Source organism: Tamandua tetradactyla, chromosome 22 (genome assembly GCF_023851605.1).
Source record: "Tamandua tetradactyla isolate mTamTet1 chromosome 22, mTamTet1.pri, whole genome shotgun sequence".
Classification (NCBI taxonomy): domain Eukaryota; kingdom Metazoa; phylum Chordata; class Mammalia; order Pilosa; family Myrmecophagidae; genus Tamandua; species Tamandua tetradactyla.
The window spans coordinates 4,360,731-4,373,059 of NC_135348.1; the positions used below are offsets into that span (position 1 = coordinate 4,360,731).

At 33.4% G+C, this 12,329-nt stretch overlaps 1 protein-coding gene across 9 annotated transcripts in view; it reads left to right on the top strand.

Annotated features, from left to right (window-relative positions):
• FSTL5 (follistatin like 5) overlaps window positions 1-12,329 on the top strand; it is an 875,733-nt gene that overhangs the window by 536,083 nt on the left and 327,321 nt on the right. For all 9 annotated transcript variants that reach the window (XM_077139637.1, XM_077139631.1, XM_077139629.1 and 6 more), the window contains one exon: window positions 10,866-11,032. In XM_077139637.1, the coding sequence (XP_076995752.1) occupies window positions 10,866-11,032 (167 nt within the window). The remainder of the gene's footprint in view (window positions 1-10,865; window positions 11,033-12,329) is intronic.

Sequence of the window (12,329 nt, forward strand, 5' to 3'; positions counted from 1 at the left end):
ACTTATTTTTTGTAGGATACTAAAAATAGAATGCACTTTTATTATTTTAAGGATTGCTAAAAATCCTTTTGGATTTGCTTTAGGCGCTTCTTTCAAAAAGAAACGTACTTAATTTTTCTAGTTAATACTGTGCACAAAATTTGCTTAACTGAGCATGACAAACATAGCACCTTACTAAAATCTCCACAGAGTTGAAAGGTGCGCTACAAATATTGAATCAGACTTCTTGGTTTGTTTGTTGTAAGGGAAAAAAAAGGCTCAAAATGTAGACTCTGACATTTACTGCCTTGGAACCATCTTCTCAAATAAGCAAATGCTCTTTATAAAATCTAGGATCTACTCAGCCTGAATTATGCAAGCTCCAATTTATGTAAATACATTTTCAATCTGAATAATTTAAATCCAATACATTATGTTTAGTGAAAAATGTAGGGAATATCTATTCACATGTTCTGAGTTAATTGTATAACTGTACATTTTTTGCTTTGTTTTGACTATGAAGATATATGATCCTAAACTTGAGTCCTTAGGCATTTAGATTCTCCTTAATTTGCTGGAGAGCTTCCAATTGTAATGTATTTACAAAGGATTTTTAAAGACATGTAGTTTCAAAGTGGCAATATTGTTTGAAATTATGCCTTGAAAGTACTAAGTACCTACTTGAAGTAATTAAGACTGTATTCATATGCAGAGAAAATTTAGTCCTAGTTTATAAGTGACATTAAGTAATCATCGTGTAGCCACAATCATAGGCTTGTAAAAATGCTTAAAGTTAAAGCTTTATACTGTAGAAATTAAAATAACTGAAGACAATCCAGGCTTTTCTGTACAGAAGTAAAAAGAAAACGTATAAAGTATACTTTTAGAAGTATAGACCATAAGAGAATGTTACCCGTTGTCCCATTAATATTTTATAAACTCCCTTTCTCTTAGCATGAATGAGAAAAATGAGTCAAAGGAAGAAGTGATTTTTGATCTGGTCTTTCTGATTTCTTAGACAGAAAGTAGTGAGGGCAGAGAATTGAGAAGGGTTACTTGGAAGGTTTTCTTTCTCAAAAGAAATTCAGCTAAGCATTATAGTGGATAAAGACACATTTGAATTAAAATGCCCCCTTTTAAAATGTAAATACTCTCCTGGAGAATCAAGCTTGTTCACAGATTAGTACTGTGGATGATTTTACATGGGATAATCAGATTGCTTTCTTTCTGGCTGAGAAATGTGCCTTGGGAATTAGTATTTTGATAAGATGTTAAGAAGAGAGAAGCAGGATAGCAATTCTAGTTGATAAACTTGGAGATGATAAACCTGGTAGATGCTACTGCAAAGGCCTAAGAAGTTGCCTTTAAACTTTGTCATTTATATGTTGGATTCTGAGACTAGCAATTTCTGTGGTCGTTATAGAAACCCATCATGTCCTGTTCTTTACAGAAACCTCAAGGAAGATAGAAAATACAGAGATGGTTTGCAAACAAACCGGTATATGAATGGAAGCAATTTTCATGCGTACTCTATGTAATTACCTTATGTTTAGTGTGTTGAACCTAGAAGGAACGTAAAACCAGCAAAGTGGTTTTCAATGGCTAGGCAACATTCTGTAGATGGCTGGAGAATAAATATTGTAGGCTGGTATACTGTAAGATCTCTACCAATGAGTCAACTATGTCTCTATAACTTAGAGGAGCCATAAACAAGACATGGACAATATCATAGACAATGTCTTAATGAATGGGCATTTTCATGTTCCAATATAGAAAAAAAGCAGCTCATCGGCCAGGTTTGACATACGGGCACAGGACTGTGGGAGCGTCTACTGACGTGACAAACACTCTGTATACTAAATTCTTTTGCAGTCTACCTGAGTTAATGCTCTAAATATAAACATATGGTGATAATGTGTCATGTAAAAAGAAAGCGAGAGAGACTGAAAGCTAAGAATTTGTCAAAACTTGGAAGTGACAAGTGAAAGAAAGGCTCTCTAGACAAAAATGTCTTTAGAATAGAAAAGGGCAATTCATTAGGTGATTAGAGCTTGACTGGCTTGAGAATAGCCAACTCCCTTTTTCTTAATTTTCTGTTCATCAATCTTGTTAAGCTTTTGACCTGTGCATTAGAAGGGAGATTCCCAGGCTCTCAGCTGATGCAAGATACTAGCCTGATGTGCTTCTCATTGTAAATGAATAAATTGGCATTCCAGTATAAACAAAACTATCCTGTGATTTTGATTTGCTCAGTCAATCCCCAAAAGCCTAATTAATTCTGAATGATTTGTTAAATTTGTTTCTGGTTTTGCATAGCTGAGGCCCAGTCTTTGGACCCTGTGAAGAGCTTCCAAAACAAACAGGCAGTGTTCAAAGGTCTCATCTTTAACATACATTTGCTGCGAAGTATTAAATTGACTGTCAAACTTCATATTGGAGGCAAATCCTCTGGATCCCAGGCTCCATTTTATCAGTGATACTGCGTTTATTAGGCGCATAGCAATCTTTTTCAGCTAAATTGTTTTAATTAGGCAAACAATACTAAAGTCTTCTTTTCAGTCTGAAAAATGCTAAAATTCTATTACATTGCATGGAGGGAACAGTCCATTCATTTAGCTCTGTCCGACTGTAATCTAAAAATTAGTGACTATTGTTTTCAGTTTTTTAAAGGCAGGGCAAAGACGTCATTTGATTGAGTCCAACATTAACATCTTGGGGTTTCTTCAAGATAAAGTGAAGGTATGAACAGAGGAGAACCTTGTTTTTCCTATATCATAATAGCTTTTTAACATGCTCTGCAACACATTGTTAGCATACAGGAATGGGTATTGATTAAATGACCACTTTATCCTGACTGATAAATGAGGATTCACACCAATCTCCTCGGGTTGGATTCTTTCCTTCATATATGTCTATGCAATTTCTCTTCCCAATTAAGTAGATTAAATTCCACTTATAAGTAATCATGTTGAAACTTTTTAAAAAGTTAATAAAGATAGTGAGGCAAGTCAGTATTTCAGGAACTCAATGTTTCAGGCATTAAATACATGACATTAAAAGTTAACTCGAATTATGCAATTGTCAAATTATACCCATGTATCATACATATTGTACATTAATTTTTATAAGTAGAAGAGTGATTGTGATATCTTTTACAGTCTTTTCTTAGTAGACATTCATGTATCTAATTACGAGTTCAGGGCATTTAACCTGTAAGTAGAATTAAAGCAGAACATGTACAATCCTGCGGTCATGACCTTGGTTTTTCTGTCTCATGCTTAAACAATATCTTAAATGAAAATGAAATCAACATAATTTTACCTAAAAGTACCTTTCTCGAACTAATAATTATGTTATATCCTTAAATATGGGTGAAATGGTACCTTTCTGCACCCAGAAATAACTCAGTAGCTCTCCATTAGTAGTACTAACTGCAGCATATTTAAGAGTAAATCAGGGCCTAGCATGGTAATAAGCATCTTAAAATATATTTAATTGTCACAAAGTCTTAAGAGTTAGGTACTGTTCTTTGTAAAGATGGGAATTGAGATTGAGTTTCATAACTTGTTGAAAATCTCCCAAATCACATGTATTCCTTATCAAACCCCAGTGGACCTCAAAATCATAAATCAATTCTGGGTCCTTTTGATAATGTAGCTCTTGCTGATAGCCTCCAGCCAGCCTGTTCAGCTTTCATCACCTGAAACATGTGTCTTTTTAATATGATTGTTTTAAACAATGTCCAGAATTAGGATGTTTTTATTCTCTTCTCGAGAACTGCACTATCCAGCATCGGAACTTTTACCTATACCTTTGTCCTCCACCCTGTGTTGAAGAAAATTCCCATCGTGGTGACAGGATGGCTAGTGAAGCTTTAATTATACCTCCTCACATGACAGCATCTCAAATAGGAAAAAAGAAACTCATAATAGCCTCTACCTCATAGAATAGTTGTGAAGCACAAATAAGTCAAACAGAATACTGTCTGATAAATAGGATGAGCTGAGTAAAAGCCAACAATTATTGTCTTGTCCTTCAGCCTACAGAGAGCAACTTACTTGTCAACAAATTTTGAATGTGTCATAATAAACCTTGTGTTCTCTGTATCATATCGTTTCAGGCTAAATACTTGTGGTATTAAAATCGTTCCATTTTCTTTATCTTTGAACTTCCCCAAATCATAAAGTAAAAATTAACTTGACTCCTTGGAGTTGGCCACTCAAAATTTTCTCTGTTGGGTATGATTTTTGGTAGGTCATGATTCAAATAGTAACTATACTGCATAAAATAGAATTATTTCCCAAGTTATTAGTTTCATATATTTCGCTAAATGAACAAGCTGATTCTTCATGTATTTCAGTTGAAATGTCAATTGTATATGATTCATTTTAAAGGAAGAAATTAAATAAAATTGAACAGAAAAGTTGAAATGGTAATCATGCTGCATTTATAAGACCATAGAAGTAATATCAAAATCATGAATTAAAAAAAAGGACATGAAACTGTCACTATTGTTAATATGTGAAACAGCTTGAGGTAATAATCAAAATATAGTCCTATACATAATACTGTATTATCCTTATTATAGAGTTATAAAGAGAATAAAAAATGAAATTCCAGTTTTGGTCAAGAATCTTTCCTTCATTGTTTTATACAAAACATTTTATTGGAAGTTTTTTTTTTTTAAATCTTCCCATAGCTTCAATCTTTCTAATGACATAAGAAGAAATGACCTTTTTGTTTTATCTGCTTAATACCTTTATTTGTGCTTATCATTATAAGTAGTGCTCATTTCTTTCAGAATTTTAGCTGACATAATTTCCTTCTTAAGTGCATCTTCAATATTTTCCTCTCTACTGGTCTGTTCTTCAGGAGAAATTTAGATTTATTTTTAATCCTGTTCTTTACTAAATTCTTCTCTCTTATTTATCCCTCTCCTTTCTTCTTTGTCCAATATATTAAAGGCATCTTGAAAAGTCATTAACTGCTGCCTCTACTAACTCTTTGTAATACTAAACACACTGTCTGCTGCATGTCAAAACTTCAGGACACTACAAGGCATAGGACTTGGTTGATTCTTAGAATAATGGACTGGCAGGACAAGTTTGCCTATATCAGACTTCATCTACCAAAAGAGAATGAAAGTTTGTATGTATTTCATGAGAAGGTTGTAAGAATTTATATTTTTCTAACACTGTATAATTAGACTTTTTCATTTGTCCCAATTTGAAGGGTTTTGGCTTAAGATTACATCTTCTAGGTTATTAATATGTTTGAGCACATTTTCAGGTTTATTCAAAGACATTTGGATTAAATATCTGTGGAACATGCATTCAATTCAATTGTCCATATTTCTATTGAGTTGTCTTTTTCCTACAGTTTGTAGGAGATCTTTATCTTTTTTGTATATGAGAGCTTTGTTGGTTTTGTAAGGTGCAAGTATCCTTCTTCTTTGGTGGCTTGTAATTTCTGTCTCTGTGGTGGTTACTTTCATGTTTCAACTTGGCTACGTTATGGTGTACAGTTGTTTTGTCAAGCACACACTGGCCTGACTGGTACTGTCAATATATTTCATAGATGCATTTGCATCTATAGTCAGTTGACTACGTCTATGGTTGCTTGCATCTACCCTCAACAAAGGAGATCGCCCTCAATAATGATGGGAGTCTGCTCATCCAATCAGTTGGAGATTTGAATGAGAATTGAGGATTTCAGAATGCAGAAAGAAGAATTTCTTTGTCAACTTCAGTCAGCCAACTTAGCCTAGGAGATTCAGCTTGACTATCATTGGAGTCTCCAACTTGCAGCCTGTCTTCTGAGAAGTAGACTTACCATCTACTTACATGAGTCACCACAGTCTCATGAGCCAATTTCTATAACAAATCCTCTATATCATATCATATCTATCTATCTATCATCTATCTATCTGTTTATTCTGTAGGTTCTGTTTCTCTGGAGAGCACTATATATTTTAATATAATTAGTCAGACTTACAAATCACTTCCCTTATGGCCTGTGCTATTGGGTCTTATTTAGAAAAGCTTTCCTTGCCCAAGGTTCTGAAGATAGTCTCTTATATTAGGCATTCTTGAAGTATCAAAGTCTAATATCAAACTTTAACTTGCAAAAATTGTACCACTTATGTTTCATACTTTCTTTGCTCTCATTTCCTTCTTACATCTTGAGCTTCCAACTAGGGTCATCTTCTTTCTGCCTGAAGTATAATCTTCAAAATTTCCTTTAAGGCAAATTGCTGGAGATGAAATTTCTTAGTATTTTTTTAAAAATATATTTATTCCATTTTCATTTTTAAAAATATGGTTAAAATCCCATTTGATTTTATTTGTTTTCTTCACTTGTAGAATATCATGCTGTCTTCTTGTTCAAGATGGCAAAATTCCCAATGGAACGCGGACCCCTAAGTACCACTTCATGGCTCTGAGTTACAGTTCATTCAATCTGTAGGCTGGGCTATTCCTCACTATTTTCTTTATCTCTTTGATACTTTTAAGAATATATTCTTTGTATTTAGTCCAGGGTTGTTGTTGTTTGTTTGTTTGCTATTTTTGGTTATTTTACTTCTTCAGTGAAAGGGTTGGTCTAAATTATCTAGTCTACTGTTACTGGAAGGTATAAGTTTCTCAATATGTCTTTTCATATATTTTCGCTTTATAGTATAATTATGATACTGATACTGGATATTTTTCAGATAGACAATAAGTGTAAAAAATTTTAGACATTTTACCATAAAAAATTAACATATATTTTAGCATGTCTAAACTAGGGAAGCATTAATATTTATTTTAAAATGATCTATTTCTTGCCAAAGGATACTATCAGTATTAGCCAATTATTTAAGGAGTCTGTAATTGAGTAATTATGGTTCTTTCATTTTGGGAGCAATTAATTAATTCCATCAAGGATTCTTAAGTATTTTCCATTGTGTTCTATTTCTGACATAAGTATTTTAGTATTGTCTGATTTTAATTAGCTATTTCTTTTATGGATTATGGATGAAAAAATATATTATTTGTAAACATTACTGTAAAATTCCTCTAGGCTTCATTGCTTTTAAGGAAGTGTGGATTGTAAAAGACAATAGAAATAGTTGTTGTAAACAAGAGCATTTCATTCCCAGGAATTTATATTTTTAGAATGGGAAAATGTGAGTTATAAGAACAAGAAAAATAAAATTGTGAAACTAATATTTAAATAAATCAAATTCATTTTCAGTGTGAGTATCTATTTGCAAAATTTAAATGATGTAGGTATTTAGAAAAATAGAATCATTGTTATAATAAACTGCGCTTACTTTGTGGCTTGAAATGTAATCCAAAGTCACAAAATCCTTTCAAAACCCTTTACCTGGTGTTTCACAAATACTCATGGTATATTATTACCTTTCTGTACTAATTTTACTGGAATAAATGTTTCGTAAATACTCGTCTGTATTGGTTAAACTGTTCTATATTCATCCCTTTAACTTCAAACTCTACTAGAGGGAACTTTCAGCTTTTCCTTCCTTTGAAAGCATGTGCAAATGGAAAAATGGAGTAAGGGATTCACAGGGAAAAACTGTTTTATGTGTCCCTTAGCTTTCCTCAGAAATTAAAAGGAAAAAAACATAATGTAACAACAGAGCAAAGGAAATACCATAGCTGGAGATCTGAATTTTTTTCATTGATTATGTGAAAGGGTCTCCAATAGGAGGCAAAAGTTGTAGGACAAAAGAAGTACTGAGATGTTCCTAATCACCATCTACTACACCTATCTTATATGTTTTTTTGTTTGTTTTTTTGGAATTTTGTTTTTGGCATGGGCAGGCTCCGGGAATCGAACCTGTGTCTCTGGCGTGGCAGGCGAGAATTCTGCCACTGAGCCACCGCTGCACTGGGCTACCCTATGAGTTTTATCATTTGTCATGCTGCAGGATTACTTTTGATACCATGTGTTATGTAATTTTACCTAAAGAATACTTTTCAATCATGAATTATCAGTAGGGCCAAATGGCAGAAGGATGCTAAATGTAATCTTTGTTATTTGCTGCAAAGGAGTTGTCTGTGTACAATTGGTATAGGTGCTTTCAGTACAATGCTACATAGTAAAATATGTCATCATTAGTGCACGCTTTAGCAAACTCAGATTGATCACTCTTATTTCCAAACAACGATGATTGCTCAAATATACATGCGTGCTGAAAGATGAGCTCTTAAAAGTTAGCTTTAGAATTAGACTATGGTTAGATTCATAGTAATTCATGATCATGTTGTTAAAGCATTTTTAGATACCTGAGATTAAATACATAATTTTAAGAAAGCCTAATCAAGAGAGGTATAACAGTTTTGTAGTTGAAATTAATTTTGCTGCAAAATGTATTTAAAGTAAGGATAACTTGAATTTGAGAAGTACCCAATCAGAGTAAATTGTTCGATCTATAGGATTTATATATCAGGGAAGAGATTAATTATGGAGAAAACATTCTAGGAACTATTAAAAATACATATCATTACTTAATAGCGTATATTATAGAAATGATTTTTAAAATCTTTGTAAAATGTAGCTTTTCAATTTAGAAAAGGTTTGTCTTTGCCTGTTAATATTCTCTGGGTGAATGTAATTCTTATTTCTAATTATGTATCCTCTCAGAAAATAAAACAACCTTTTAAAAAGAGACCCCATATAATGTTATTACAATTCTCAGCATTTGTTCTTGGATGTTCATGCTACTAAATTATCATTGCAATGCTTGACTACAAAAGACACTACCAATTAGATTTGGAGAGGTGAGTGAAGAAATTCCAGGGTGGTTTACTAAAATTGTATATAGCCAATGTTAATGTGCTGTTTTTAGAAGCAGATATCCCATTATCTCTTTCATGATTTTGTGAGGAATCTGGAAGCTGGAAATAAAGAATGCTGATGGAAAATAATTAATAATTCTGTATGATACTGCACATGATGTTTGTATATGTATAGTGTTCTCTCTTTTTGGAAGTTTATGATATCGATATAAAACAATGTAAGGAAAGACTGTGATTACATATTTTAAGTTTTCCCATGCTTAATTGTTCAAATATATTTCAGTTTAGTGCACAAATACATGCACATATATATGTCTGCATACATGCATAAATTTATGACTGAATGAATATTAAAGTAATAAAGAAGAGTAAAAATATTCCATAGGTTTCTGACTCAGGAATCACTGAAATAAAATGGGTGTATGAATGAATGTCATTAGCAGAACATTCAACTGTTTGTAGAAATGACTGAGCAAGACGTTTATTACCCATTTCTCTCAGCCAATGCAGTAACCAAAATAGCAAATTTGGGTTTAGCCTCCCTCTTGAAGCATTTTTCAATTTCAAAAGCATTGCCCTCCTTCTTTGAAACCTAACACAATGAAGATCTAAGAATTAATTGTTTTTAGATTTAGAAACTAAATTTTGTATGACAGAACACAAATCAGTCTATTTCTGATTATTTTTCTCAGATGATGGTGTGGCAGCCACTGTTCTACAATGACAAATGCACCTCAACTTTCACACTTACTTTGTGCATATGAGGAGATTATATGTTCAGTCCTGGCCTTCTGATGAAAACAGATCTGCCATTTCTAGCATTGCAGCTGGTGATGGTACCAAAAAAACCCACAAAGAACTCTTTATCGAAAATTGTGTTCTATAAAATATCGCGTATTAGTATTTTTCTTCCTCATTCAAAGGAAGACAAGATTAAGAAAAGGAGAAAAAGAAGATAGGATGGTGAAAAGGAAGGAGGGAGTTTTTATAGAAGAGACTGGAATAATTGCACCTGATCACATTTAGTACAAATTTAGAGCCACCACTCTCTCCATTTACCCTTCCCATGAAAATACAAATAAGCACAGAAAAGGAACGAAAGACAACTATTCGTTCCATCTCTCCACATCCAAATTCAAATTACAATACCCATCTTTCTTTGGTGTTTCTAACATTGCTAAGACTGACACAAGTTAAAATGTATGAGTCCATCACAGTGAGACTGAAAAGTGAGAATGTCTGTGAATGTCAGCCACAAACCAAAGGGAGTTTTCCCATGCGTGCAGAGCTGTTAGACTTAACTCAGCCATCTCATGGTAATTCGCAGTGGCCCCATTGTTAAGTCTCATAGTTGATAAAAACCGTGTGAAACAGAAGGAAAGTCAGATCTGCATTTCAAATATTGATTTCATCGTTTGTCAATATTATTGGGAGAAATGTGCTCATTGTGAGGTTAAAAAATACGATATTTGATTTTAAATTGAAGGATCAGGAAGTGATTGTACTGAACCAACACTATCTGATAAAGGTAGCTAGAGAATTTCACTTAATTGCTGTTTGATCAGTGGACTTCAGCCTTTTCTCCTTCAGCGTCCCAAATAAATTGTATTTCTTCAGAGTCAATTTATGTTTCCCAGCATAATGATGCATTTTACCCATTCCGCTATGCTAGTGTTCTCTAAAACCAGCCAGCAGTGATCTCACCTCACCTACAATATAAATCCATCAGTGAATAAACAACATCATTTTTATTTCAACACTGATGACACAGTACATGTCGATTTGGCAGTTAAATAATTTATCTCTCTTTTGGGCACAGTCTTCCATGCCTATTATAGCTCTGTTTCTGGTATTCATTTCATGTTTAATAGTGTTTTGTTTCATGAGGATGCTTGTCAATCAATTAAATTGAAATGTCATTCTCACCTTTTATTGGAAATACTTTATCTTTCGTTGTTTCATCGTAGGCATTTTCTCTCTTTAATTCAAATTAAAAGCCTTAATTACTAGTATTCAGTAACTGTATACTGATTGACCTCACAAAACTACATGCTCATCAACAGTCCTGACACTGTATCTTTGCAGAGGTTATCCAGTTGAGTCTGCCTGAAGATCAGAAACTAAGCACCACTACAGCAACTGTGGGACAAAGTGCTGTTCTGAGCTGTGCAGTTCAGGGAGCCCTGAGACCTCCCATCATCTGGAAAAGGAACAATATTATTCTAAATAATTTAGATTTGGAAGACATCAATGTGAGTACATAAATATGTGTTGCTTTATAATTTATAGGTTTTGTTGATGTACTCTAGATTTTATAAAGTTTGGAGAGCTTAATAAATATTGGCTAAAGAGTAGAAGAGAATTGTTGGAACAGAAGCATACCCGTTCTAATGACAGGGGAGTGAATTATAGATCATTAGAAATTATCCAAACCAATATAGGTTGGTTTGTTATTTGGTTTATATGCCAGCATGTTAGTAGGAGAATAGGTTGGTGCAAAATCTTTAGAGGGATTATCCATTAAATTTTAAAATGCTTATACTCATACCCTGGCAAATACACAGGTAGGAATTATTATTCCTACAGATGTACTTATATGTGAATCTAAATACATACGTATAAAATTTTCACCTTCATTATCATTGTAAGAGATGGTAATTAGAATTACTATCAGTAAGCAACATATGATGGCATGTGATGTATTTGTATGTGATAGAATCTTACATACCATTGAAATCCTTGAGGAAAATTTATATGTACTCACATAAAAATATATTTGCATGTGATTATAGGAAAATATCTCCTATTTTAATAGAACACTTCCATATATACAATATGTAGAAAATATATATTGTATATTTATAGAAGATTTCTGGAATCATACCCATTAAATGATTCATATTAATTTTTAATTATTGTTGTATCGTACTGAACCCGCAACAAGACTCACCCCAAAAGAAGAAATAGGGGAAACCCCAGCCATGACTGCTTTGCATGGTTGTGATTCTGAAGAAAGAGGCACCAGACTCCAGGGTGATCAGTCGAAAGCATATGTAGGGAACTTACAGAGAGCTGCAGCTGCCTTGCAGTAGACATTGACATGACAAGAAGTTCACTCAAATATGTCCACACATATGGGATAACTTCACTTGAAGTCTCAGAAATCCAGGTATCAATTCATTAGCAAATAGAGGACTGCATTGGCTAATCACGTTGGAGATCACCAGGCTTCTGAGAAGCCTGCAGGTCCAGTTAGCAAGGGATCTTGTTAAATATCTCTTTCCTATCTACCGTTTGGCGTTATCCACAGACGAATTGTCTCCATGTGATTTAGAAAATGACTGCTCACAGAGGTTCAGTTTATAGGACAATGTGTTGTTGGGCGAATAGATTGGTGCAAAATCTTTAGAGGGGTTGTCTATTAAGTTTTAAAATGCACCTACTCATACCCTAGCCAATAAACACCAAAGGACGATTCTTAAAAATATACTCATGTGAATTTAGATGCATATGTTTATTTAGTTTAAAGTGAGCACCACAAAGTAAACA